General features: G+C 47.7%; 1 protein-coding gene across 2 annotated transcripts in view; it reads left to right on the top strand.

Annotated features, from left to right (window-relative positions):
• Window positions 1-1,412: 1,412 nt before the first annotated feature.
• LOC116979275 (kidney mitochondrial carrier protein 1-like) overlaps window positions 1,413-26,818 on the top strand; it is a 47,788-nt gene continuing 22,382 nt past the window's right edge. For both annotated transcript variants that reach the window (XR_004413661.1, XM_033030889.1), the window contains exons 1-5: window positions 1,413-1,525; window positions 5,133-5,280; window positions 9,051-9,145; window positions 13,107-13,192; window positions 20,799-20,894. Coding sequence is in view for 1 of the 2 variants with exons in the window: in XM_033030889.1 (XP_032886780.1) it covers window positions 1,462-1,525; window positions 5,133-5,280; window positions 9,051-9,145; window positions 13,107-13,192; window positions 20,799-20,894 (489 nt within the window). In the remaining variant the exon portion in view is untranslated. The remainder of the gene's footprint in view (window positions 1,526-5,132; window positions 5,281-9,050; window positions 9,146-13,106; window positions 13,193-20,798; window positions 20,895-26,818) is intronic.

Raw genomic sequence — 26,818 nt, 5'->3', positions numbered from 1 at the left:
CGTCCAGGAGTGGAAAAGATTGCAAAAAGTTGTGACCACTGCCCAGTCCATGACCGGGTCTGACCTCCCCACTATTAAAGGGATCTATCGCAGTTGCTGCCTCAAAAAGGCAGCCAAAATCATCAAAGACCCAGACCATCCCGGCCACAAACTCATCTCATCACTGCCATCGGGAAGAAGGTACAGGAGCCTGAGAACTGTAACATCCAGGTTCAGGAACAGCTTCTTCCCTACCCCCCATGTTTTGAGAGGTGGGGGACAATCTCCCCCATGTTTTGTAAAACTTGTTGCAGCAAAACTGCCTTCCCTGCTTCTTCTGCGGTCAGGCAGTCAAACTGCTGCATCGAGGCAATCGAGGCTCTCAATGTTGAAGCCCCCCCGTCGGGCGATGGTAGACCCCCGGCCGATTTTAAGCCGCACCGAACGATGAAAGGCCCCGCGAACGGGCCGATTCAAGCCCCACGATTCGGGGCGGACAAAGCTGCTGTTGCTGGAGATCCCGAAAGTCGGTCACCGACCAGGGTCCTGCGAGCTCCCGATGTTACCGTCCACAGGGCCCGCGGCCGAAGCCTCCGAGGTCGAATTGCAACCGCAATGCCACCACACCTTCCAAAGTCAGCCAGCTCCGTGATGGTAAGTCCACAGGCTCTGCGACTGGAGCCCTCAAGGTCGATTCCAGTTGGAGGCCGCCAGTTCCAAGGTGTTAGGCCTCAGCGCAAATGTATATCTATTTAAATATACACCATTTTGGTCTTTGCACAGTCTCTCAAGTCTTTCCCAGGTCCCAGGGGGGGGAAGAGTGGGAGGAGATAAAATTGTTAGTTGTCATGCAAATTTCATTGGGCCACCAGGAAATTGTGTGTGTCCCCCCCCCATGTTTTAAAAGAATTTCCGCCCAATGGGAGCAAAGAGGTCCTTCTGCAATTATACAGGGCCTGGTGAGACCACACCTGGAGTATTGTGTGCAGTTCTGGTCCCCTAATTTGAGGAAGGACATTCTTGCTATTGAGGGAGCCCAGCGTAGGTTCACAAGGTTAATTCCCGGAATGGCGGGACTGTCATACGCTGAGAGAATGGAGCGACTGGGCTTGTACACTCTGGAGTTTAGAAGGATGAGAGGTAATCTCATTGAAACAAATAAGATTATTCAAGGTTTGGACATGTTAGAGGCAGGAAACATGTTCCCGATGTTGGGGGATTCTTGGCTCCCGAGCGAGGTGGGGGCCGGATCATTCGAGATATTGAAGGTGGACATGGAGACATATTTGAGAGATAGAGGGTTGTGGAGACCAGCATGGATCAGCCCCATTCGGCCACGATGACGTGCGACGGGATAACATCGAGGGGCCGAGCGGCCCGCGCCTGCACCTGGGGCGGAAGTGACGACAGGCCGCTAGCTGCTCGCGCAGGAGGCGGAAGTGACGATGTAGTTGAGGCGCCGGGATCGCGGGTGACGTCAACATGGCGGCCGTCAGCTGGAAGCCGTTCGTGTACGGAGGCCTGGCGTCCATCACCGCCGAGTTCGGTAACTTGCCCCCGCCCCGCGCCCACCCCGCACCGCGGCCTCATCCTCACCCTCACCCTCACGGGCCCGCGGCCTCATCCTCCCCTCACGGGCCGGCCCCGTTACCTCCCTCCCTCCCTCCCCGGGACAAGGTCAGGACAGCCCGGCCCGGCCTCGCTCCGCCTTCCATTGGCGGCCCCGGGACCTCCCGCGGTGTGTGTGTTGTTTACAAGTTCCTTGTCACCGCCGGCGAGCGCTGGACCTCCACTCCTAATTAACCCCCCCCCCCCTTACTGTTCATCCAAAGCCATGTTTCCAACAATGTCCTAGGATATATCTGATCAGTCCGTGGAGATTTGTCTACATTCATACACGATAGTACCTTCAGCACCTCTTCAATCATAACACTGACTGCTCTCAAGACACTTCCATTCACTGCCCCATGTTCCTCCTTCCACCTGTCCTTCTTGGTAAATACAGAGGAGAAATACTCATTGAGGACCTTGCGCATCTCCCGTGGCTCTATACAGAGGTGACCACTTTGATTCCTGAGCGTTACCCTTTTCCCCCTTATGTATTTATAAAATCTCTTGGGATTGTCCTTAATGCTAGCTGCCACATGAATGAATGAATAAGTTTATTCACATACAAGGAATTTGCCTTGGTGCTCCGCCCGCAAGTGACAACGTGACATACAGTGACAGTTAAGAATGAGACATTAAACATTAATAATAAAACATTATCGATTAAACATGTGAATTAAATAAAGTACCAGAGCAAAAGTAGGCTACAGGTTTTGGTCATTGAGTAGAGCTACTACTCAAAAGCTGTTTTTATGTCTGGCTGTGGCAGCTTTGACAGTCCGGAATCGCCTTCCAGAGGGAAGTGATTCAAAGAGTTTGTTGCCAGGGTGAGAGGGGTCAGAGATGATCTATCTATCTCTCCCCTGGCCCCTTTTTGCTTTTCTGATTTCCTTTTTTAATTTGCTCCTTTGTTCCCAAAACACCTCCAGAGATACACTTGATCCCAGATGCCTATACCTATCCCATGAGTCCGTATTCTTGACCGATGCCTCAATTTCCTTCGTCAGCCAAGCTTCCTTATGACCTCAGACACTCTCCGCCGCCTCCACGCATTCCACTCTCTGGGCCCTCACCCCCTCATCTTCACCATGGATGTCCGGTCACTCTACACCTCCATCCCCCACCAGGATGGCCTCAAAGCCCTCCGGTTCTTCCTCGACCAGAGGAGCAACCTTTACCCAGCCACTGACACTCTCCTCCGCTTAGCGGAGTTGGTCCTCACCCTCAATAACTTTACATTTGACTCCTCCCATTTCCTCCAAACACAAGGCGTAGCTATGGGCACACGCATGGGCCCCAGCTACGCCTGCCTCTTTGTCGGGTACGTTGAACAATCCTTGTTCGATGCGTACCAGGGCCCCATCCCCGACCTCTACCTCCGCTACATTGACAACTGCTTTGGTGCCACCTCCTGCACCCACACACAACTGACTGACTTCATCCACTTCACCACCAACTTCCATCCGGCACTCCAATACACCTGGACGATTTCCGACACTTCCCTACCATTCCTTGACCTCACCATCTCCATCGCAGGGGACAGACTCCTGACCGACATACATTATAAACCCACTGACTCACATGGCTATCTGGACTACACGTCTTCCCACCCTGCCCCCTGTAAAGACTCCATCCCCTACTCCCAATTCCTCCGCCTACTGCCGCATCTGTTCCCAGGATGAGACATTTCATACCAGGGCATCGGAAATGTCCTCGTTCTTCAGGGAACGGGGATTCCCCTCCGCCACCATAGATGAGGCTCACACCAGGGTCTCATCCATACCCCGCAACACTGCTCTCTCTCCCCATCCCCGCACACGCAACAAGGGCAGAGTCCCTCTGGTCCTCACCTTTCACCCCACCAGCCGGCAAATACAACACATAATCCTCCGCCATTTCCGCCACCTCCAACGTGACCCCACCACTCGCCACATCTTCCCATCTCCCCCCATGTCTGCCTTCCGCAAAGACCGCTCCCTCCGCAACTCCCTCGTCAATTCTTCCCTTCCCTCCCGCACCACCCCCTCCCCGGGCACTTTCCGTTGCAACCGCAAGAAATGCAACACCTGTCCCGTCACCTCCCCCCTCGACTCCATTCAAGGTCCCAAGCAGTCGTTCCAGGTGCGACAAAGGTTCACCTGTATCTCCTCCAACCTCATCTACTGCATCCGCTGCTCTAGATGTCAGCTAATTTACATCGGTGAGACCAAGCGTAGGTTGGGCGACCGTTTCGCCGAACACCTCCGCTCAGTCCGCCTTAACCTACCTGACCTCCCGGTGGCTCAGCACTTCAACTCCCCCTCCCATTCCCAATCCGACCTCTCTGTCCTGGGTCTCCTCCATTGCCAGAGTGAGCAACAGCGGAAATTGGAGGAACAGCACCTCATATTCCGTCTGGGGTCCTTGCGCCCTTATGGCATCAACATTGAATTCCCCCAATTTGGCTAGCCTGTGCTGTCCCCTCCCCTTCCTTCACCCTCTAGCTGTCTCCTCCCCCCCGCCCAACCGCCCCCCCACGGGCTCCTCCCTTTTTCCTTCTTTCTTTCCCCACCCCCCATCAGTCTGAAGAAGGGTTTCGGCCCGAAACGTCGCCTATTTCCTTCGCTCCATAGATGCTGCTGCACCCGCTGAGTTCCTCCAGCAATTTTGTGTACCTTCCTTATGTTTGCCTGCTTTGCCCTTCACTCTAACAGGGACGTGCATTTTCTGAGCTCTTGTCAGCACACTTTTAAAAACATCCCACTTGGTTAATGGAAACATAGAAAATAGGTGCAGGAGTAGGACATTCGGCCCTTCGAGCCTGCACCGCCATTCAATATGATCATGGCTGATCATCCAACTCAGTATCCCATCCCTGCCTTCTCTCCATACCCCCTGATCCCTTTAGCCACAAGGACCGCAATGAACTGGCCTCAACTACCTTCTGTGGCAGAGAATTCCACAGATTCACCACTCTCTGTGTAAAAAATGATTTTCTCATCTCGGTCCTAATGTTCCTTTCCCCTCAAACAACCTGCTCCATTCAACTTGAGTGAGACTTTCTCCCATACCCTCAAAGTTGGCCTTACTGTGTTACCGTGCGAACGTTTTGCAGAAATTACTTAAATGACAACAAACCCGTCTCATTGATATCTCTTGTGATTTGAGGGTGGTGAATCTGTGGAATTCTTTGCAACAGAAGGCTGTGGAGGCCAAGTCAATGGATATTTTTAAAGCAGAGATAGATAGATTCTTGATTAGGTACGGGTGTCAGGGGTTATGGTGAGAAAGCAACAGAATAGGGTTAGGAGGGAGAGATAGATCAGCCATGATTGAATAGCCTCATTCTGCCCCTATTACATGACCTTATGAATATTTCTTTGCCTTGGGAATCATTTTATGCGTTCACTTATCAATTGGCTCCTAAAATGTAAAGACTGTAAAATTACTGGCTGACATTCTTCAGCATGTAATGTGACAGTGGATTATTATAATTTGTGGAACTACAATTTGAGTTTCCTTGTCAATATTGAAGAAGTAAAAAGCTATTTCTTCCATTCTGTTAGGCACTTTTCCAATAGACCTGACAAAAACCCGACTGCAGGTCCAGGGCCAAACACTTGATTTGCGCTATAAGGAGATTAAATACCGAGGAATGCTGCATGCCCTACTTCGAATATGTAAAGAGGAAGGATTGAGGGCTCTGTATTCTGGGTAAGTGTAAACTAAAGGTCTTCTTTGAACACTTGAATGTGCCTCTATTATTCCCTCTGTTGTGTATTCCACAACCGTGACTAATAGCCTTCCTCTCAAACACTTCTCTTTTGTCAACCCCACATCTCTGGAGTAAGTGATTCACACTTGACTGCTAAACATTCAGATTCCTAACTCCTTTTACCTCCCCATCTTCCCCTCCTTACAGTGATGTTTTGGGAGCTGCTGACTATCTTTGCTGTTCTTTACCCCCACTAGAAGCTTGACATTTGACTCTTAAGTTGAAGGTGCACAGAGTTAAATGTGTACAGTTAATCATGTATGACTACATCAAGTAAGATCAAGATCTTATCTCTGAATGGTAGAACTAACTGCTCAATGGTTCATTTTGAAGGTTTCTTCACTGCAAATCACAGTCTGAAATCCTTCTCTGTATTTCAAAGCCAGTGGATGTGGTGTATTTGGTCCCACACAAGAGATTAGTGTGTAAAATTAGAGCACATGGTATTGGGGGTAGTATATTGACATGGATATAGAACTTATTGGTAGACAAAAGTGTTGGAGAAATTCAGCGGATGCAGCAGCACCTATAGAGCGAAGGAAATATATAACGTTTCGGGCCGAAACCCTTCTTCTGAAGAAGGGTTTCGGCCCAAAACATTACCTATTTCCTTCGCCACATAGATGTTGCTGCACCCGCTGAGTTTCTCCAGTAGTTTTGTCTACCTTCGATTTTCCAGCATCTGCAGTTCCTTCTTAAACATAGAGAACTGGTTGGCAGATGGGAAACGAAGAGTAGGGATTAACAGGTCTTTTTCAGAATGGCAGGCAGTGACTAGTGAGGTGCTGCAAGGCCCCAGTGCTGTGACCCCATTTGTTTACAATATATATTAGCGATTTAAACGAGAGAATTAAATGTAACATTTCCAAGTTTACGGATGACACAAAGCTGGTTGGCAGTGTGAGCTGCGATAAGGATGCTATGAGGCTGTAGGGTGACTTGGCTAGGTTGAGTGAGTGGGCAGAAGCATGGCAGATGCAGTATAATTTGGATACATGTGCGGTTACCCACTTTAGTGGCAAGAACAGGAAGGCAGATTAACCTTCTCTCCAGAGATGCTGCCCTTCCCGCTGAGTTACCCCAGCTTTTTATGTCTATTATCTGAATAGTGTCAGATTAAGAAAAGGGGAGGTGCAACGAGACCTGGGTGTGCTTGTACATCAGCAACGAAAATAAGCATGCAGGTACAGCAGTTAGTGAAGAAAGTTAATGGCATGTTGGCCTTCATTGCGAGATGATTTGAGTTTAGGAGCAGTTTACTGCAGTTGTACAGGGCCCTGGTGAGACTGCACCTGGAGTATTATGTGCATTTTTGGTCTCCTAATTTGAGGAAGGACATTAATACTATTGAGGGAGCACAGCGTAGGTTCACCAGGTTAATTCCCAGGATAGCGGGACTGATTTTTGCTGAAACAATAGGTCGACTGGGCTTGTTTTCACTGAAATTTAGAAAGATGAGAGGGGATCTTATAGAAACATATCAAATTCTGAAAGGATTGGACAGGCTAGATACAGGAGAAATGTTCCCGATGTTGGGGGAGTCCATAACCAGGGGATCACAGTGTAAGAATAAGGGGTAGGCCATTTAGAACAGAGATGAGGGGAAAACATTTTCACCCAGAGAGTTGTGGATCTGTGGAATTCTCTGCCACAGAAGGCAGTGGAGGCCAATTCACTGGATGTTTTCAAGGGAGAGTTAGATTTAGCTCTTGGGGCTAAAGGAATCAAGGGATATGAGGGAAAAGCAGGAACGGGGTACTGATTTTAGATTTTAGATGATCAGTCTTGATCAAATATTGAATGGCGGTGCTGGCTCAAAGGGCCAAATGGTCTACTTCTGCACCTATGTTTGTAAAAATGTAGAGGTCTTAACAGAAGATTTGGTTTATATGTAAATGTTATTTGGGTAAGGCTTGGCAAGTTGTATGATAGCCATTTCTGAACGCTGTTAAAATTACAGAATGCTGTTAAATAAAATGCACATCCTTGATGTGTCCCTGTATTTATGCAGCATTACACAAGAACACAGTCTGTGCCGGAGTCATCCAAGTGGCCTCTCAATCCTGCCCCGCTATTCAATATGAGAATGGATGATCCTTGCTGATCCTAATTCTTCTCTGTCAGTTCTCCAGATCCTTCCGTTCCCCGATCTTTCAAATATTTATCTGTCTCTGCCTTAAATATATCGAATGATCTGGCGACCACCAGCCTCAGGGTCAGAGAAATCCAGATATCCCCTATCAGCTGAGTGAAGAAATTTCTGCACATCTTAGTTTTAAATGACTGCCTTTTTTTATAATCTGTCCCCTAGTTCATGACTTTCCCACTTGTGAAAACACCTCAATAACTAGCATGTCAAGCCCCCTTAGGATCTTACTAGTTTGAATAAGGTCATCCCTCGTTCTTCTGAGCTCCAAGAATTACATACCCAAACTGTCTGGCCTCGCTTGATAGAACAACACTGTCACCCAGGAATTAGCCTGGTGAATCTCCTTTAGACTATCTCCAATATTAGTCTACCTTTTCTTAGACGAGAGGATCAAAACTGTGCACAGTCTTGCAGATGAGACTTTACTAACCCTGTACAACAGAAACAAAATGTTCCCATTCTTAAACTTCAACCTCTTCACAACAGCCACCGGTGTTTTTCCTATTAGCCTTTTTAGATCTGCCTAATAACATTTTGTGATTCAGGTGTTCGAACACCTCAATCCCTCTGAACTTCACTCTTTGCAGCCTCGGTCCATTTGCAGAATAATTTATTTTGATTCCTCTTATCGAATGGCACGATCTTTCACTTCCCAGTATTAAGCTCCATTTGGCAGGTTTTCACCCAGCCACTCAGTCTGTCTACATCCCATTGCCGAGTCATAATGTTGGAGTAGCAACACGGTTTTAGAAAACAGGCTGCTATGTCTAGAGAAGAACTGTAGATGCTGGTTTAAATCGACGGTAGACACAAAGTGCTGGAGTGACTCAGCGGGACAGACAGCATCTCTGGAGAGAAGGAACGGGTGAGGTTTGGGGTCGAGACCCTTCAGTCTGCTATGTCTACTAGTGCTTTAATGGAAGAATGTATCATGTATGAAGTGATACATAGAAAGCCAATATTGATAGCAAATGGACAAAATGCTATTTCTGGGAGCACACTTGTTTGGCTATGTTAATAGCAGAAAATGTTGGAAATGCTCATTAAACTGCATCTACGGAGAGAAAAGCAGAGTCACATCTTTCTTTGGAATATTTCCAATATTTTCCGTCTTCATTTCAGACCTCCAACATCCAGCTTTTGCTTTTAGTGATATGCAACTAGAATGAAGGAATAGGCTGCAAGTTTGGATTGTTAAGTTCATAAGTGATAGGAGCAGAATTAGGCCATTCGGACCATCAAGTCTACTCCACCTTTTAATCATGGCTGGTCTAACTTTCCCTGTTAACGCCATTCTCCTGCCTTCTCCCCATAACCCCTGACGCCCTCTTCCTCCTTAACGTCCTCCTAGTCAAGAGTGTTTAATTGTCATATGAACCGAAAACGGAGCCATAAAACTCTTACTTGTGGACATTGTTGCATCACTTTGAGCTGTTTTGATGGAGGCTGGCACTGAGAGGGTTAAGATGGGCTGGTGCTGAGCCAATATGGGACAATAGCATCATGAATATTTCTCAAATGCAGGTTAGTTTGTTATAATATCTTTATCTCCTGATACAGCATTAGCCCAGCTCTGTTGCGGCAAGCATCCTACGGAACCATCAAAATCGGAACATACCAAAGTTTGAAACGCTTGTTTGTCAGCTGCCCAGAAGGTTAGTTTTACACATGAACATTTGATGATTTCTCCAGTCCTTGTACAAAGTGCAACCCTACACCACACAGCTTCTTCGTCACGAAACCTACCTCTGGGTAACGTGCTGCAGTTAGCAACTGATCTGTATGTTTTATTCTCCTCGCTTTAAAATGTCCTCCCTCTTACCTTAAACCTATGCCCTCTTGCTTTTGATATGGTGGCCGACTAGGAAAAGGGGAGATGCAGCGAGACCTGGGTGTCATGGTACACCAGTCATTGAAAGTGGGCATGCAGGTGCAGCAGGCAGTGAAGAAAGCGAATGGTATGTTAGCTTTCATAGCAAAAGGATTTGAGTATAGGAGCAGGGAGGTTCTACTGCAGTTGTACAGGGTCTTGGTGAGACCACACCTGGAGTATTGCGTACAGTTTTGGTCTCCAAATCTGAGGAAGGACATTATTGCCATAGAGGGAGTGCAGAGAAGGTTCACCAGACTGATTCCTGGGATGTCAGGACTGTCTTATGAAGAAAGACTGGATAGACTTGGTTTATACTCTCTAGAATTTAGGAGATTGAGAGGGGATCTTATAGAAACTTACAAAATTCTTAAGGGGTTGGACAGGCTAGATGCAGGAAGATTGCTCCCGATGTTGGGGAAGTCCAGGACAAGGGGTCACAGCTTAAGGATAAGGGGGAAATCCTTTAAAACCGAGATGAGAAGAACTTTTTTCACACAGAGAGTGGTGAATCTCTGGAACTCCCTGCCACAGAGGGTAGTCGAGGCCAGTTCATTGGCTATATTTAAGAGGGAGTTAGATGTGGTCCTTGTGGCTAAGGGGATCAGAGGGTATGGAGAGAAGGCAGGTACGGGATACTGAGTTGGATGATCAGCCATGATCATATTGAATGGCGGTGCAGGCTCGAAGGGCCGAATGGCCTACTCCTGCACCTAATTTCTATGTTTCTATGATATGCCTACCAGGGAGAAAGATTCTAACTATCAACTCTATCTGTACCTTTCAAAATTTTCTATATTTCTATCAGATCACCCCTCACCCTCCTTAAATAGATACGGATAACAAAGCAGCTTCAGCATGGTTACAATGCTGACTTTAGTTACAACTGCCCGTGGAAAACTTCCCACCTCTGTCATATCAACAAACAAAAAGCCAGGATCCAATCAGTCTAATTACTACACCCTCACCCTATTCTCAATGTACTGGAAGATGTTATTAATGGCGATATCAAGTGATCATGCCAATACCTCTAGAAGAGTTGCTTCTGGCATGCTTCTGAATGCCAATACCTCTAGAAGTTTAGCAAAAACCTGCAGCTGCTGGAAATCTGAAACAGATACAGCAAATGTTGGGAATACTCAGCTTCTGTGATGAGAAAAACAGATTTGACCCTTCAAGTCTGTGACCTGTAACAACAGTTCTGATGCAAGGTCGTTAACCCTGAGACCTCGTAGTCTAGGTCCAAACAAGACCATGTTAAAAGGCAGCCTATGTCCAGTGTGACATCAAGGAGAGTTGGTTAAAAATCAATCTATGAAAAAGAATGAACTGGCTAGAGTCATATGTCACATAAGGACAACAGGCACATAAAAAATGGCGCCACCTACAAATCCCTCTTCATATTGCACCATCCTGATTTGGGAGCATATTGCCATTGCTTTATCAATATTGCTTCTATAGTCTTGTCGACTAACAAGACGAAGGAATTGAACCAACTCCAGGGCAGTTACAAATAGCTAGCTATAGATTGGCAGTAAATGTTGCTCTTTCTGACAATTCTGAGTAAAGAAGACTATTGGGAACCACATTATACTGTGACTGGGGCCAGAATGTCAGCGTGATAGTGGAAACACAAGACTAGAGTTGCTGGTATCTGGAGCAAAATACAAACTACTTGGGTCAAGCAGCATCTGATGAAAGGTCTTGACCCAAAACATCGGCTATGCCTTGCTTCCGCAGATGCTGCTGGAAGAGCTGAGTTTCGTCAGCAGTTTGTTGTTTGCCACAAGGTGACAATACTTGCCCTGTGACTGGGGAGAATTACAGACTATAGAATCAGCCACTTTGGCCCATTGAGTCAATGTTGACCATCAATGGCCCATTAACATTGATCCTATATTGATCCCATTTTATTCCCCCCCACACTCCCATCAACTCCTACATTTCTGTCGTGGCCAGTTAAACCGACCAATCTGCCTGTTTTCCGGATGTGTGAGGAAACTCGAGCACCCACACTATGATGTATAGGACATGCAAACTCTGCACAGACAGCACACAGGTCAGGATAGAACCCAGGTCTCTAGCACTGCATAGCAGCAGCTTTACCTGTGCTGCCCTTAGAGGTCTGGTGATGGACTGATGCTTGGCTCAGGAACTGGCTTCTTGTGTGAGAAGGACATGGAGAGCTTTGGTGGGAAAAGGACACGTCATTAAAATATGCTTCAAAATTGATTTAACGTTTTGATTCAAATGTTGTTAATAAGTCAAATATAGGTGAGAAAGAAATTCTAAATCGCTTTGATACTAACTGTTAACTTGATGCGCTAGTGCCAATGTGACAAACAAACTGAACATTTCAAATGATATCCGTCAGCTAGATGTGGGTAGTGATCACACAGTGACACGTGTGATGTGGGTAGTGATCATACAGTGACACGTGTGATGTGGGTAGTGATCATACAGTGACACGTGTGATGTGGGTAGTGATCATACAGTGACACGTGTGATGTGGGTAGTGATCATACAGTGACACGTGTGATGTGGGTAGTGATCATACAGTGACACGTGTGATGTGGGTAGTGATCATAGTGACACGTGTGATGTGGGTAGTGATCATAGTGACACGTGTGATGTGGGTAGTGATCATACAATGACACGTGTGATGTGGGTAGTGATCATACAGTGACACGTGTGGTGTGGGTAGTGATCATACAATGACAAGTGTGATGTGGGTAGTGATCATAGTGACACGTGTGATGTGGGTAGTGATCATACAATGACACGTGTGGTGTGGGTAGTGATCATACAATGACACGTGTGATGTGGGTAGTGATCACACAATGACAAGTGTGATGTGGGTAGTGATCATACAGTGACACGTGTGATGTGGGTAGTGATCATACAGTGACACGTGTGATGTGGGTAGTGATCATACAATGACACGTGTGATGTGGGTAGTGATCATACAATGACACGTGTGATGTGGGTAGTGATCATACAATGACATGTGTGGTGTGGGTAGTGATCATAGTGACACGTGCAGTGGGTAGTGATCATACAGTGACACGTGTGATGTGGGTAGTGATCATACAATAACACGTGTGGTGTAGGTAGTGATCATACAATGACACGTGTGGTGTAGGTAGTGATCATACAATGACACGTGTGATTTGTTTACTGCTGATCATCAGTGTTAGCAGTTGTCCGTTAGCTTCATAATGAAAATATTTGTGTACTGTAAACATCTAGTCAGTTCTCCAAGCTTCTCAATGCCATCCTTGACAAATAAATCTTGACTTTGACTTTGGTAGATATGTGGAGACACAGGAAACTGCAAATGCTGGCATCTTGAGTGAAAATAAAGTGTTGGGGGAACTCTCCAAGTTGGAGGGAAATGAACAAATGATTTTTCAGTCTGAAGAAGGAACCTGATCCGAAACATTGTCTGCCCACTTCCCTCCAGAGATGCTGCCTGATCCACTGAACTCCTTCAGCAGCTTGTTTTTTGCTTATATATATGTGTTTCATTGGATACCAATCCCATGTAATAACTTGGGGAGACTTGGTGTGATGAAATGTATGATTCAGTCCAAAAGCAAAGCATTCAGCATTGTGGTGGGTGCAACATTATTTATGAATGTTTATTTAATCTCCCCTACATTTTAATATTTATACCATTTATTTTTAAGTTCTCATTTTATTTTTTGGCTTGCCGTTACACTCATACAAGTGCACTCATTTTACAGATGAAGCCCTGCTTGTAAATGTTGGCTGTGGAATTCTTGCTGGAGTAGTTTCATCCTCGATTGCGAACCCTACAGATGTCCTAAAGGTACAGTGGTAACATTTTCATGATGGTATATTCTGAGTAACACATGGCCGGCAGTCTGAAGAAGGGTCTCGACCCGAAACGTCACCCCTTCCTTCTATCCAGAGATTCCGCCCGTTCCGCTGAGTTACTGCAGCGTTTTGTGTCTATCTTGTGTGAATTGATCTATGGGTTGAGAAGCTTGTGGGATAGATTAACACTACAATGCTTCTCTGATAACAAAACTTGCAGGCTACAACACAGTGGTACAGTTAGGAGAGCTGCTGCCTCTGGTTCTGCCCGTGTAGAGTTTGCGCATTCTCCTTTAGAGGACCAGAGGAGATTCACGATGCTAATCCCAGGATTGAAAGTGTTGGTGTATCATGAACATCTGTAGCTCTATGATGTCATAGTGACGGAGCTAATAGAACCCCACAGACCCAATTTCAATCCTGTCCTCTGGTACTGTGTGGAATTCCATATCATAAGTGATAGGAGTAGAATTAGGCCATTCAGCCCATCAAGTCTACTCTGCAATTCAATCATGGCTGATCTATCTTTCCTAACCCCATTCTCCTGCCTTCTCCCCATAACCTCTGACTCCCTTACTAATCAAGAATCTGTCTATCTGTGCCTTAAATGAACGTGAAGAGTAGCGGCTCCAGCACTGAACCCGTGGTACTCTGCAAGTCACTGGCAGCCAACCAGTAAAAGCCCCCTTTATTGCCACTCTTTGCCTTCTGCCATCCAGCCAACCTGCTATCCATGCTAGTATCTGCCCTTTGATACCATGGGCTCCCATCTTCCTTAGCAGCCTCCCATGTGGCACCTTATCAAAGGCTTTCTGAAAATCTAGGTAGACAACATCTACTGACTCTCCTTTGTCTGTCCTGCTATTTACTTCTTCAAAGAATTTCAGCAAAGTTGTCAGGCAAGACCTCCCCTTCACATAGCCATGCTGACTTCCGCCTATTTTATCGTGAACTTCTAAAACTCTGTAACCTCATCCTTTATAATGGACTCTAGAATCTTACCAACCACCGAAGCCAGACGAACCGGCCTATAGTTCCCACTATTCTGGTTTGCTCCCATCCTGTACAGTGGGGTAATATTGGCAATGTTCCAATCATCTTGACTCTAGCGATTCTTGAAATATCAATCATATGCCTCCACAATCTCTAAAGCCACCTCTTTCAGAACCCCAGGGTGCAGTCCATCTGGTCCAGGTGACATCCACCTTCAGCTCTTTCAGCTTCCCAACCACCTCTCTTGCAATCGCCACTACACTAACTTCCACCCCCTGACTCTCTTGAATTTCAGGCACGTTGCTGGTGTCTTCCACTGTGAAGACTGATGCAAAAAAGTTATTCAACTGCTCTGCCATTTCTTTAATCCCCATTATCACTTCTCCTGCATCATTCTCCAGCAGTCCAACATCCACTCTTGCCTCTTTCTTGATCTTTATATAACTGAAGAAACTCTTGCTATCCTCTTTTATATTATTAGCTAGTGTACCTTCATATTTCCTCCCCATATTGCCTTATTAGTTACCTTCTGATGATCTTTAATAGCTTCTCAATCCTCTGGGAATATGGGGAGAAAAGATGAAGTACATAGGTACAATACAATACAATACCATGAGGTTCAAACAAAATTTGGTTTCTGCAGTCATACAAGAAAAGAACCAAGACACACACCAACACAATTTACACAAACATCCATCACAGCGAATCTCCTCCTCACTGTGATGGAAGGCAAAGTCTTGTCTCTCCCCTGCTCTCCATTCTTCTCCTGATGTCAAAATCAAAGCCCCCGGCGAGCGCTAGCAAGACCGCGCCCATTTAAAGCCGCGCCGGGCGATGTAAGGCCCTGCTCCGGGTCTTGATGTTGGAGCCCCCGGCGGGCGCTAGCAAGTCCCACGGCCATTTAAAACCGCGCCGGGCGAAGTAAGGCCCCGCTCCAGGTAAGCTAGCTAAGAATATAAAGGAGGATAGTAAAAGCTTCTTTAGGTATGTGAAAAGGAAAAAAATAATTTAGATAAATGTGGGTCCCTTGAAGACAGAAGCAGGTGGATTTATTATGACGAATAATAAATAGACGAATTGAACAGGTACTTTGGTTCTGTCTTCACTAAGGAAGACAAACAATCCCCCAGATGTACTAGGGGACAGAGGACCTAGGGTGACGGAGGAACTGAAGGAAATTCACATTAGTCAGCAAATGGTGTTGGGTACACTGATGTGACTGAAGGCTGATAAATCCTCAGGGCCCAATGGTGATCATTTTCCAATGTTCTGTAGATTCTGAATCAGTTCCTGTGGTTTGGAGGGTAACTAATGTTATCCCACTTTTTAAGAAAGGCGGGAGAGAGAAAACAGAATTATAGACCAGTTAGCCTGACATCAGTGGTAGGGAAGATGCTGGAGTCAATTATTAAAGATGAAATAGCGGCACATTTGGATAGCAGTAACAGGATCGGTCCGAGTCAGCATGGATTTACGAAGGGGAAATCATGCTTGACTAATCTTCTGGAATTTTTTGAGGATGTAACTAGTAAAATGGACAAGGGAGAGCCAGTGGATGTAGTGTACCTAGACTTTCAGAAAGCCTTGATAAGATCCCACACAGGAGATTAGTGGGCAAAATTAGAGCACATGGGGGTAGAGTATTGACAGGGATAGAAAATTGATTGGCAGACAGGAAACAAAGAGTAGGGATTAACGGGTCCCTTTCAGAATGGCAGGCTGTGACTAGTGGGGTACCACAAGGCTCGGTGCTGGGACCGCAGCTATTTACAATATACATTAATGATTTAGATGAAAGAATTAAAAGTAACATTAGCAAATTTGCAGATGACATAATGCTGGGTGGCAGTGTGAACTGTGAAGAGGTTGCTATGAGGATGCAGGGTCAAGTCAAGTCAATTTTATTTCTATAGCACATTTAAAAACAACGCTCGTTGACCAAAGTGCTTTACATCAGTGCAGATTTGGACAGGTTGGGTGAGTGGGCAGATGCATGGCAGATGCAGTATAATGTGGATAAATGTGAGGTTATCCACTTTGGAAGAGGAAGGCAGATTATTATCTGAATGGTGTCAGGATAGGAAAAGGGGAAGTACAATGAGACCTGGGTGCCCTTGTACATCAGTCACTGAAAGTAAGCATGCAGGTACTTACATGTGAAGAAAGCGAATGGCATGTTGGCCTTCATAACAAGAGGAGTTGAGTATAGGAGCAAAGAGGGCCTTCTGCAGTTGTACAGGGCCCTAGTGAGACCACACTTGGGGAAATGTTTGCAGTTTTGATGAAGCCGAATTTTAGTTAAAAATATAAGAAGATATTAAATTGGCTTCTGGGCTAGCTTACAGCTTATATTTAGTCTCAAATTAGGCTTGCCTTAGGTTGCGGGTGTGTGAGATAATAAATCCTATAACATTGTCTCCCAAGTGACAAGCAGAGAAAGAGCTAGGGTGATCTCTTTGATGTAAGATGTCGTAAACCAAATGGCCAATGTTTATGAGGGACGAAGTGACGAGAGAAGAACCAGGGAAGTAGAAAGATAAGATGCCGTAAACCAAGTGTCCTATGTTTATGAGGGACCAAGTGACAGAGAGGAAGCAGCGAAAGAGCTAGGGTGATCTCTTTGAAGATAAAATTACCTAAACCAAATGGCCAATGTTTTTAGTATATCTTGTACCATGTAAACAAAATGCCTTTGATGTGATGCATTCTGTGGAAACCTTTTCCTGTACCTCTGACCATGACTAATGTCTGTGGAATGTGCTAAGGGGACAAAAAAAACTATTTAATGCAATGTAATTCTGTTGTTCAGAGAAGTGGACGGAGGACGGTCAAGTGTCTGTATTGGTCACTTAGCTGGAATTCTCCCTCCCTTCCATCGGCCGATAATAAGTAAAGTTTTGAACTGGTCTACCAAACAGTTTGTGTGGTGTCTGTTTATTAAGAAGCGAACCTGTTTAGTTGTTATAAGAGTAACTTTTTCAGTTTTGGTCTCCTAATTCGAGGAAGGACATCCTTGCTATTGAGGGAGTGTTCATCAGGTTAATTCCCGGGATGGCGGGACTGTCATATGTTGATAGAGTGGAGTGGCTGGGCTTGTATACTCTGGAATTTAGAAGGATGAGAGGATATCTTATAGAAACATAAAAAATTATTAAGGGATTGGACATGCTAGATGCAGGAAACATGTTTGCGATGTTGGGGGAGTCTAGAACCAGGGGGCCGCAGTTTAAGATTAAGGGGTAGGCCATTTAGAACTGAGATGAGGAAAAACATTTTCACCCAGAGTGTTGTGAATTTGTGGAATTCTCTGCCACAGAGGCAATGGAGGCGGATTCACTGGATGCATTCAAAAGATAGTTATATAGAGCTCTTAGGGCTGGTGGAATCAAGGGATATGGGGAGAAGGCAGGATTGTGGATGATCAGCCATGATCACATTGAATAGCGGTGCTGGCTCGAAGGTCCCAATGGCCTACTCCTGCACCTACTGTCTATGTAATCTTTGCAATGTTATACGCATTCCTCCCTGTGATTGTGTGGGTTTCCCCCAGTTCTGCATTCATGCTACATCCCAAAGATGTGTGGATTGGTGGGTTTATTGGCTCTGGTGTGTGGGTGAGGGGTAGAAACTTGGGGAGTTGATGGGAATGTGGGGAGAATAAATTGGGATCAATGTAGGATTCATGTAAATGGATGATTGATGGTATAAAACGAGGTGGGCTGTATCCTCTGATTATGTGGCCTCTCAACTCCCACAAGGATGCTTATCAGCACCTTCCTTTAGATATGCAGTATCCTCTCTGCAATCACTGGGCTCCAGGTCCAATTATTCCTCCAGTATTTTGCTAAAGTTCTTTCAACAGTATTAAAGTTTTGTCTACTTTCTTTCCCCATTTCATCCAGTTTGTGTGGAGCATGTAGATGCCAGGGGTGAGGGAGGTGGGTAGTGGAGTTACAGGGGTGAGGGAGGTGGGTAGTGGAGTTCCAGGGGTAAAGAAGTGGGTAGTGGAGTTACAGGGGTGAGGGGGGTGGGTAGTGGAGTTACTGAGGTAAAGAGGTGGGTGTGGAGTTACTGGGGTAAAGAGGTGGGTGTGGAGTTACTGGGGTAAAGAGGTGGGTGTGGAGTTACTGGGGTGAGGGGGGTAGCGGAGTTACTGGGGTAAAGAGGTGGGTGTGGAGTTACTGGGGTAAAGAAGTGGGTGGTGGAGTTACTGGGGTAAAGAGGTGCTGAAATATTGGCTTCCCTGAGTTCCTCAGTTTCACTGTCTTGATTGACTGGGTGCGGAGAAAGCTAAACTGCAGTGTAGTTTCACGGAGAGATATTGGTTTCCTTGTAATGAAGGCCAGTGGCTCTGGTGTAGGTCTGGGAGGGCTGTGGAAGCTGTAGAAATATCTAACTGCAGATGCTGGTTAATTCACAAAAGAACACTGCTGGAGTAACTCAGCAGGTCAGACAGCATCTCTGGAGAACATGGATAGGTGACGACAAATTTATTTTACTTGTTTAAGAAAGAACTGCAGATGTTGGAAAAATCGAAGGCAGACAAAAATGCTGGTGAAACTCAGCGGGTGAGGCAGCATCTTAGGAGCGAAGGAATAGGCAAAGTTTTGGGTCGAGACCCTTCTTCAGACTCATTTATTTTACCTGGTAGTTTGTGGATGATCGGAGGTGTGGGTGTACTGATTGTGGATGATCACATGAATGGCGGTGCTGGCTCGAAGAGCCGAATGGCCTACTCCTGCACCTATTGTCTATTGGCTGTACACAGGATGATGTTATCCCTTGAATTTGGAATGGTGACAATTTTCTATTGTTTAATAAATACCACAGATAATAGTGGGGCATCTATTGCCCAGCATGACACCTCCAGGGTGTAGATCATCATCAAGGCTAACACTGAAAGAAGGTTGACCTGTTGGTGGTGTTCAGATAAAACTCTTGCTTTCTAGGGCATGCAAATCCTGTGAAAGATCTGCTGTGCTCTGTTGCTATGGTAAACTTTCACTTATTTTACGCACAACACTATGAGGCAGGAGCTGGGGCAAGAAGATTGGCCAAGTCTACATCTGTCATGGGCATGTTTAGAGGCTATCTAGTCAGAACGGGACACCCTGGGGAGAGGGGAAACCCGGGTTCCGTCCACACACTTGCTCAGATTGAATTCCATCTGCCATTCCTCTGCACATTTGGGTAGCTGATCCGTATCCTGCAGTATACTTTGACAGCCTCCCTCAGTCTGCAACTCAGGCAATCTAGATGCCATCTGCAAACTTACAGACCAATCCATCAGTGTTTGCTGATGTTGTCTGCTTGAATTTCAGTCAATCTTTTGGCAAGGTCCTTCATGGTGGGTTGATCTAGATTAATGCATGTTAGGAGACCTGGTCCATTAGGATGGCCATGAATGGTGGGGGGATGTTATTGTGTATGGAGGCCTGTAATCAGTGGTGTTTGTGATGTATACAAATTATTTGGACTAAAACGTAGATGAGCTTAATCAGAAGTTTGCAAACAACACAAAAATGGGCAGAGTTATGGATAGAAAGTAGACCACTACAGACCAGGAACAGGTTCTGCAACCCACAATGACTTTGATGACCATGATGCCAAATGTTAAATTAATCTCATCCACATCTATCCATTCTGTGTATATTCATGTTCCTATCTAAAAGCTTCTTAACTGTTGTCAAATCGTTCACATTTCCACCCTTAGAAAAAGGTTCTGGCTGGCAACCTTATCTATTTTTCTTGTAATTTTATATACTTCTATCATCTTCCCTCAACCTCTGGGGTCTAGAGAAAACATTGCAAACCTCTCCATCTGGCTAATATCCTCTATGCAGGCAGTGTTCTGGTAAACCTCCTGTACCCCTTCCAAAGCCTCCACATCCTTCCTAGAATGTGTTGACCAAAACTACAGACAAAGTGTGCAATGAACATTCTCTCCAGTTTAGTTTATTGTCATGTGTACTGAGGTTCAGTGAAAACCTTTTGTTGTGTGCTCTCGAGTCTGTGCAATGAGTACACATGATTACAACCAAGCCGTCCACAGCATACAGACACAGGATAAAGGGAATAACATTTAGGGCAAGGTAAAGTCCGATTAAAGATAGGTCCGGGGTCTCCAATGAGGTAGATGGTAGGTCAAGACTGCTCTCTAGTCGGTAATAGGATGGTTAAGTTGCCTGATAACAGCCGGGGAGAAACTGTCCCTGAATCTGGAGGTATGTGTTTTCACACTTCTGCACTTCTTGCCTGATTTCCTTCAAATAAGGCTGAGCCTTATTTCCCCCCTTTCCCGGTATTTGGGTCCGATTATCATCTTGGGAACATGTTTAGGAAAAACGAGATGAATAATTTGGAAAGCTGTTACACGGTGTATGTGAAGACTGGTGAAGCAAAGTATCCCATAAACCTTTTACACTGTTTAATCCACACTGTCTCTTTCAGAAATCTTAAACTTCATATTCGGAGGGATATTATAATATATAGTTGGTGAATTAATTATATTTAAGAATTAAACTATTGCAAACAACCCCTAATTCCAATGCTTTCCTCGTTTAAAGAGATATTGATGGATTTTTTTTGTTTGACCTCTTTTTCAGATTCGGATGCAAGCTCAAAGTGGGCTTTGTCAGGGAAGCATGATTGGTAATTTTATTAATATCTACCAGCAAGAAGGTACCAGAGGCTTGTGGAGAGTAAGTATTCAGTGGTCATAATACTAGAATCCTTCTTAAACATGAGATGCTCTTCCTCCACCCCTTCTTCAGGTTCCAGTCACCATCTGTGTGACAACATTCCCTCCTCAGATCCTCCCCGAGCCTCGTCACTTGAACCTGTCCTATTGTTTTGGACACCCCTACCAAGAGAAAAATATTTGTAATTATCTGCCCCTTCTGTCCGCTCGTACACAACTCTGTGAAGTTGTCTCCCAATACAAGCAGAATAAACCCATCCCATGCATTCTCGCCTTTTTACCAATCTCTCCATATTGACCCAAATCCTGGTAGATCTCCACTGCAGGAGTAACTCAGCAGGACAGGCAGCATCTCTGAAGAAAAGGAATGGGTGACATTCGGGTCGAGAGCCTTCTTCAGACTTGTTAGTGTAATGTCTCCAATCATATGAGTAGGCAGGCAGATAACAGCCAGGGAATCCAGTGAACTTATGGTGTTGAAATCCCACAGGGCTACCTCGTTTAGTGCTCAGGACGTATTTCCGAAACGCAAGTGTGAATCACTGCTAAAAGTGGGCTGTCGTGGCTTTCTGCTCACTGGCGGCACTGCCTTGCAAATGGCTTGCTGGACCACTGCTGTGGTGGAAAGTTGGTGTCAAGCCCTGCTCTTCTGTTGCTGCTTGTTGCTCTGTGGGTGTTCTGGGCACTGGTGTGTGTGTGTTCTGGACACTGGTGTGTGTGTGTTCTGGGCACTGGTGTGTGTGTGTTCTGGGCACTGGTGTGTGTGTGTTCTGGGCACTGGTGTGTGTGTGTTCTGGACACTGGTGTGTGTGTGTTCTGGGCACTGGTGTGTGTGTGTTCTGGATACTGGTGTGTGGGTGTTCTGGGCACTGGTGTGTGGGTGTTCTGGGCACTGGTGTGTGGGTGTTCTGGGCACTGGTGTGTGGGTGTTCTGGGCACTGGTGTGGACGCTGGTGTGTGGGTGTTCTGGGCACTGGTGTGTGTGTGTTCTGGGCACTGGTGTGTGGGTGTTCTGGGCACTGGTGTGTGGGTGTTCTGGGCACTGATGTGTGGGTGTTCTGGGCACTGGTGTGTGTGTGTTCTGGGCACTGGTGTGTGGGTGTTCTGGGCACTGGTGTGTGGACACTGGTGTGTGGGTGTTCTGGGCACTGGTGTGTGGACACTGGTGTGTGGGTGTTCTGGGCACTGGTGGACGCTGGTGTCTGGGTGTTCTGGGCACTGGTGTGTGGGTGTTCTGGGCACTGGTGTGTGTGTGTTCTGGGCACTGGTGTGGGTGTTCTGGGCACTGGTGTGTGTGTGTTCTGGGCACTGGTGTGTGGGTGTTCTGGGCACTGGTGTGTGGACACTGGTGTGTGGGTGTTCTGGGCACTGCTCTGGTCGTTGCTCTGGGTGTTATGGGCGTTGCTCAGCACCAAGACGTGGGGCATTGTGTGGCCTTTTTTATATTTCAAAATATACTTTATTCCAGAAATAAAAAAATACAATACATGATCCTTACGAAACTCCATCTGACATTCTCGGAGGCTACACATACATTCAATATTGTTTACACAAATTACACAATTTTACCCCCACCCTTGCCACTCATGTGGCCCACTGGCGTGGAATCCCTTCCCTTATTTTGAGGGGCGTCTCCACCACACCCTGCCCCCCATGTCCAGCAGCGGAAGGACCCTAGACTGTGGTCCTCCCCCACCGAGCATTGGCGTTGGCTGCACCGAGCTTCAGTGCGTCCCTCAGCACATACTCCAGTCTGCAGCGGGCCAGTCGGCAACATTCCCTGATGGACATCTCGCTACGCTGGGTGATGAACAAAGCTCGGGCAGACCACAGAGCGTCTTTCATCGAGTTGATGACCTTCCAGCAGCACTCAATGTCCGTCGCTGAATGCATCCCTGGAAACAGTCCGTAAATCACAGAGTCCTCTGTGTCAGAGCTGGTCGGAATAAATCGTGACAGGGACCCTTGCAAACCTCTCCAGACTCTTTTTGCGAATCCACACTCTGGAAAGTGGTGGGCAACCGTATCCTCTACATAGCAGCCGTCCCGAGGGCAGCGTGCGCTGGTAGTAAGGTTCTGACGGTGCAGGAAGGATCTGACTGGGAGGGCTCCCCTCACCGCCAGCCAAACCAGGTCTTGGTGCTTGTTGGTGAGTTCTGGCGATGAGGCATTTTGCCAGACAAGCTGGGCAGTCTGCTCTGGGAACCACGCCACAGGATCCATAGAGTCCTTTGCCTGCAGGACATTCCGTGCTGACCACTGCCCGATGGACTTGTGGTCAAAGGTGTTGGTCCGGAAGAACCTTTCCACAAACGACAGATCGGGCGGCAATGTCCAGCTGACTGGCACATTGCGTGGCATCTGCACCAGGCCCATCCTTCGCAACACCGGGGACAGGTAGAACCTCAGCAGGTAATGACACTTGGTGCCAACGTGCCTTGGCTCTGCCCTCCACCTGATGCAGCCACACACGAAGGTGGCCATCAGGGTGAGGGCGGCGTTGGGCATGTTTTTACGCCTATAAACGTCTGTTGTCGGCACTGCCGGATCGTCCAGCCGCATCAATGATGCAGTTGAAGTCACCGGCCAGAACGAGCTGCTGGGACGTGGCCAGTAGCACTGCTGGAGAACGGCCAGCCGCTCGCTCTGCACGGGTGAGGCATACACATTAATCAGCCGGAGCGGAGAACCACGGTACATAACATCCACCACGAGGAGACGCCCCCCAACCACCTCCCTGACCTCAGTGATGGCGAAGTTCCCTCCCCGCAGCAAGATCCCCAGGCCGGAAGCACGACAATCATTGCCCCCCGACCACACCGACAGTCCGTGGGGCCACCAGCGCGACCACCTCCGATATCAGCGGAGGTGTGGCAACCCGCACTCCTGGAGAAAAGTCACATCTGCCTTGACCTTGGCCAGGTGCTGCAAGGCATTCACACATCGCGCAGTTCTTCACACTGCACACATTTAATGATGCCAGTTTTAGCTCCATTGTCCTTTAGAGTCACTGACCGTCATCTTGTCCCCACATGCCCACCGCTTTGGTGAATTGCAGCACCGTTTCGGGGCTCAGGTACTGGGTGCCGGTATCCTCAAGGAGGGGGGTTTCCTGTGGAGTAGCCGGGGTTGTCGTTAGAGGGACCCTCCTTGTTCCACCGTCTTCTCGATGCACCGCCCTCTCCGTCTCCTGTAGCTGGGTTACGGTGGCTGATTCCGTGCTCCCGGAGCTGGGGCCCATTGGCTGCTGCACTGCTCCCGGTCTCCTGGAGCTGGGGCCCATTGGCTGCTGCACTGCTCCCGGTCTCCTGGAGCTGGGGGACAACAGGCCGCTGCACTGCTCCCGATCTCCTGGAGCTGGGGCCCATTGGCCGCTGCACTGCTCCCGGTCTCCTGGAGCTGGGGGACAACAGGCCGCTGCACTGCTCCCGATCTCCCGGAGCTGGGGCCCATTGGCTGCTGCACTGCTCCCGATCTCCTGGAGCTGGGGCCCATTGGCTGCTGCACTGCTCCCGGTCTCCTGGAGCTGGGGCCCATTGGCCGCTGCACTGCTCCCGGTCTCCCGGAGCTGGGGGACAACAGGCCGCTGCACTGCTCCCGATCTCCCGGAGCTGGGGGACAATAGTCGTGACCTTTCTCTTTTCAGTCTCCTCACCTGTTTTCTTCCTCTGCCTCCATCGTCGGGTCCTCGATGTCGCCTCATCCTCCCACGAGGAGAGGTTGCTAGCGTCTGTCTGGGAAAGAACCCTTCTTCGACTTTCCTGTCCCTTCCGGCCTTAGCTCTTTGGGCAGAACCCTCCGGTGTTTCTTCCTGTTCACTACCTGCCATTCCCTCTGCTGTTCCCCCTCTTCCATCGACTCTCCCCCCTTGACAGGGCGCGGGGGGTCTCTGTCCGGCGATTGGGGGCTAGAGGTGGTCGGGCTGTCTTCATCCCTGTTCTCCCTTTCTGCTGAGGCCTTGGCAGTGGTGGGAGGTGTCTCACCCACCCTGGGGGTGCTGGCAACAGCCGCTCTTATTGCTTGTGATTAGATGCAGGCTCATTTAGGGCAAGCCCTGTAGAGGTAGCCTGCCTCCACGCACAGGTTGCAGTTCTTGCTGACTTGGCAATCCTTTGTCTCGTGGCCCTCCAGCTTGCAGTTCTTGCAGACAACTGCACTGCATTGGGCCATCACATGCCCAGGCTTGTTGCATTTCCTGCACAGCCTGGGTTGCCCCGCATAGCTCATGTACCCTAGCTTCCCTCCGATAGCGAACACCGAGGGAGGGTGGATGATGGCTCCCTTCTCGTTCACCCTCAGCTTCACCTTCACTTGCCGCTTGCTCGTCCAGATCCCGAACAGGTCCTTCACGTCCACACAGTTCCCTGCTTCCTCGACATGACGAGCAAGGAAGGTGAGGACATCCACTACGGGCACATGTGGGTTGAACATGTGCACGGTGATCATTCATTCCTTCTGGGTGGAGGGGATGAAGAGCGGCTGCACTTTCAGCAGCGACAACGGAGCTTCATTCCCCTTCTCCCGGAAGTCTTCCATCAACTTCTGCCATCCCGTCGGATACTTGAAGGTAACGTCAATGTATCCGTTACCCGGGAAGTCCTGGAGGCAGAAGATGTCCTTGGCCTTCAATTTGCAGGCCTCTAGCAAGACTTTCCTTACGAACAGGTCCCGTGAGAAGGGAGTCCCCTTGCTGAGGTCCTTCACACTGACTCTCAGGGTATTGTGGATACCCTGTCCTCCCGCTCCAGTTGGTGCTGCCATTGTGACTGGATGAGGTGTTAGGTTGGTTACCCAACCAGCATGGATCCACCCAACCACATGAAGCCAGCAATCGACAGACCACGTGACCTCCAAATTCGATCCATGATCCACGGCCCTTGTCCCGGAAGGACCGCCAGAACTGTTCTGATAAGATCAGACGGTCTCTTTTACTCGCCGCCTTTTTGATCACGGTCTCTCCCTTGCCAGGTAAGGCTATACAGATTATGCAATACAGTCAACATGCATTGCCCCCCACCCTTGCCACTCATGTGGCCCACTGGCGTGGGATTCCTTCCCTTATTTTGAGGGGCGTCTCCACCACACCCTGCCCCCCATATCCAGCAGCAGAAGGAACGTATGACTGGGTATAACAAAGGATCTTGGCCAAAAGTCCCTCCCTGCTGTCTCCTTCCCCTTTTTGTTTGTCTCACCTATTCGCAGCCCACACATTTCTCCATGCCACAGAGTTTGTTGGTGGTGACTGACACGCATCTCAGACGTGATGAGTAAGTGCAGGTGAGGTGCAATTTTGGTCGTGGTTAGCGAGGAAGGTTATTTACGGTACAGCAGATAGTGATCAGTGGGAATGTTGAACAGATTGATTGGAAATGCAATTTAATCCCATCAGATAGAATGAGATGCATTTTGGGAAGGTAAATAAGGGTAAGACGTACATAATAAATGGTAGAACCATCGGAAGTGTTGAACAAAGAAACATTGACGTATGTTCACAGATGCCTGAAAGTGGTGGGTCAAGAGGATGAAGTCATATGGGATGCTTGCCTTCACTGGCCGAGGCATCAGATATAACAGCAGGGTTGGCATGGTGCAACGTTAAAAACGTTGGTTCGGCCACACTTGGAGTATTGTGTGGAGCTCTGGGCACCACACTATAGGGAGGGTGTCATTGCACTAGAGATGATGCGGAGGACATTCATCGGTGTTGCCTAGATCAAAGCATTTCAGCTCTGAGGAGACTGGATAGGCTGTATGTATTTTCCCTGGAGTGGAAGAGGCAGATATCTACCCGGTGCTATAAGACTCTGCCTCTAGCTGAGTGACTCCCAAAGGGACCATTTCTTGAGCCATGGAAGAGCCCCAGTGGGGAGAGGCCCTCACACTACATTCCTGGAACAGCAGTGCGGAACAAAATGGGGAAGGGAG

This window comes from Amblyraja radiata, chromosome 12 (assembly GCF_010909765.2).
Source record: "Amblyraja radiata isolate CabotCenter1 chromosome 12, sAmbRad1.1.pri, whole genome shotgun sequence".
NCBI lineage: Eukaryota > Metazoa > Chordata > Chondrichthyes > Rajiformes > Rajidae > Amblyraja > Amblyraja radiata.
The sequence above is the reverse complement of the archived record's forward strand: the minus strand, read 5'-3'. Positions and strand labels throughout refer to the sequence as shown.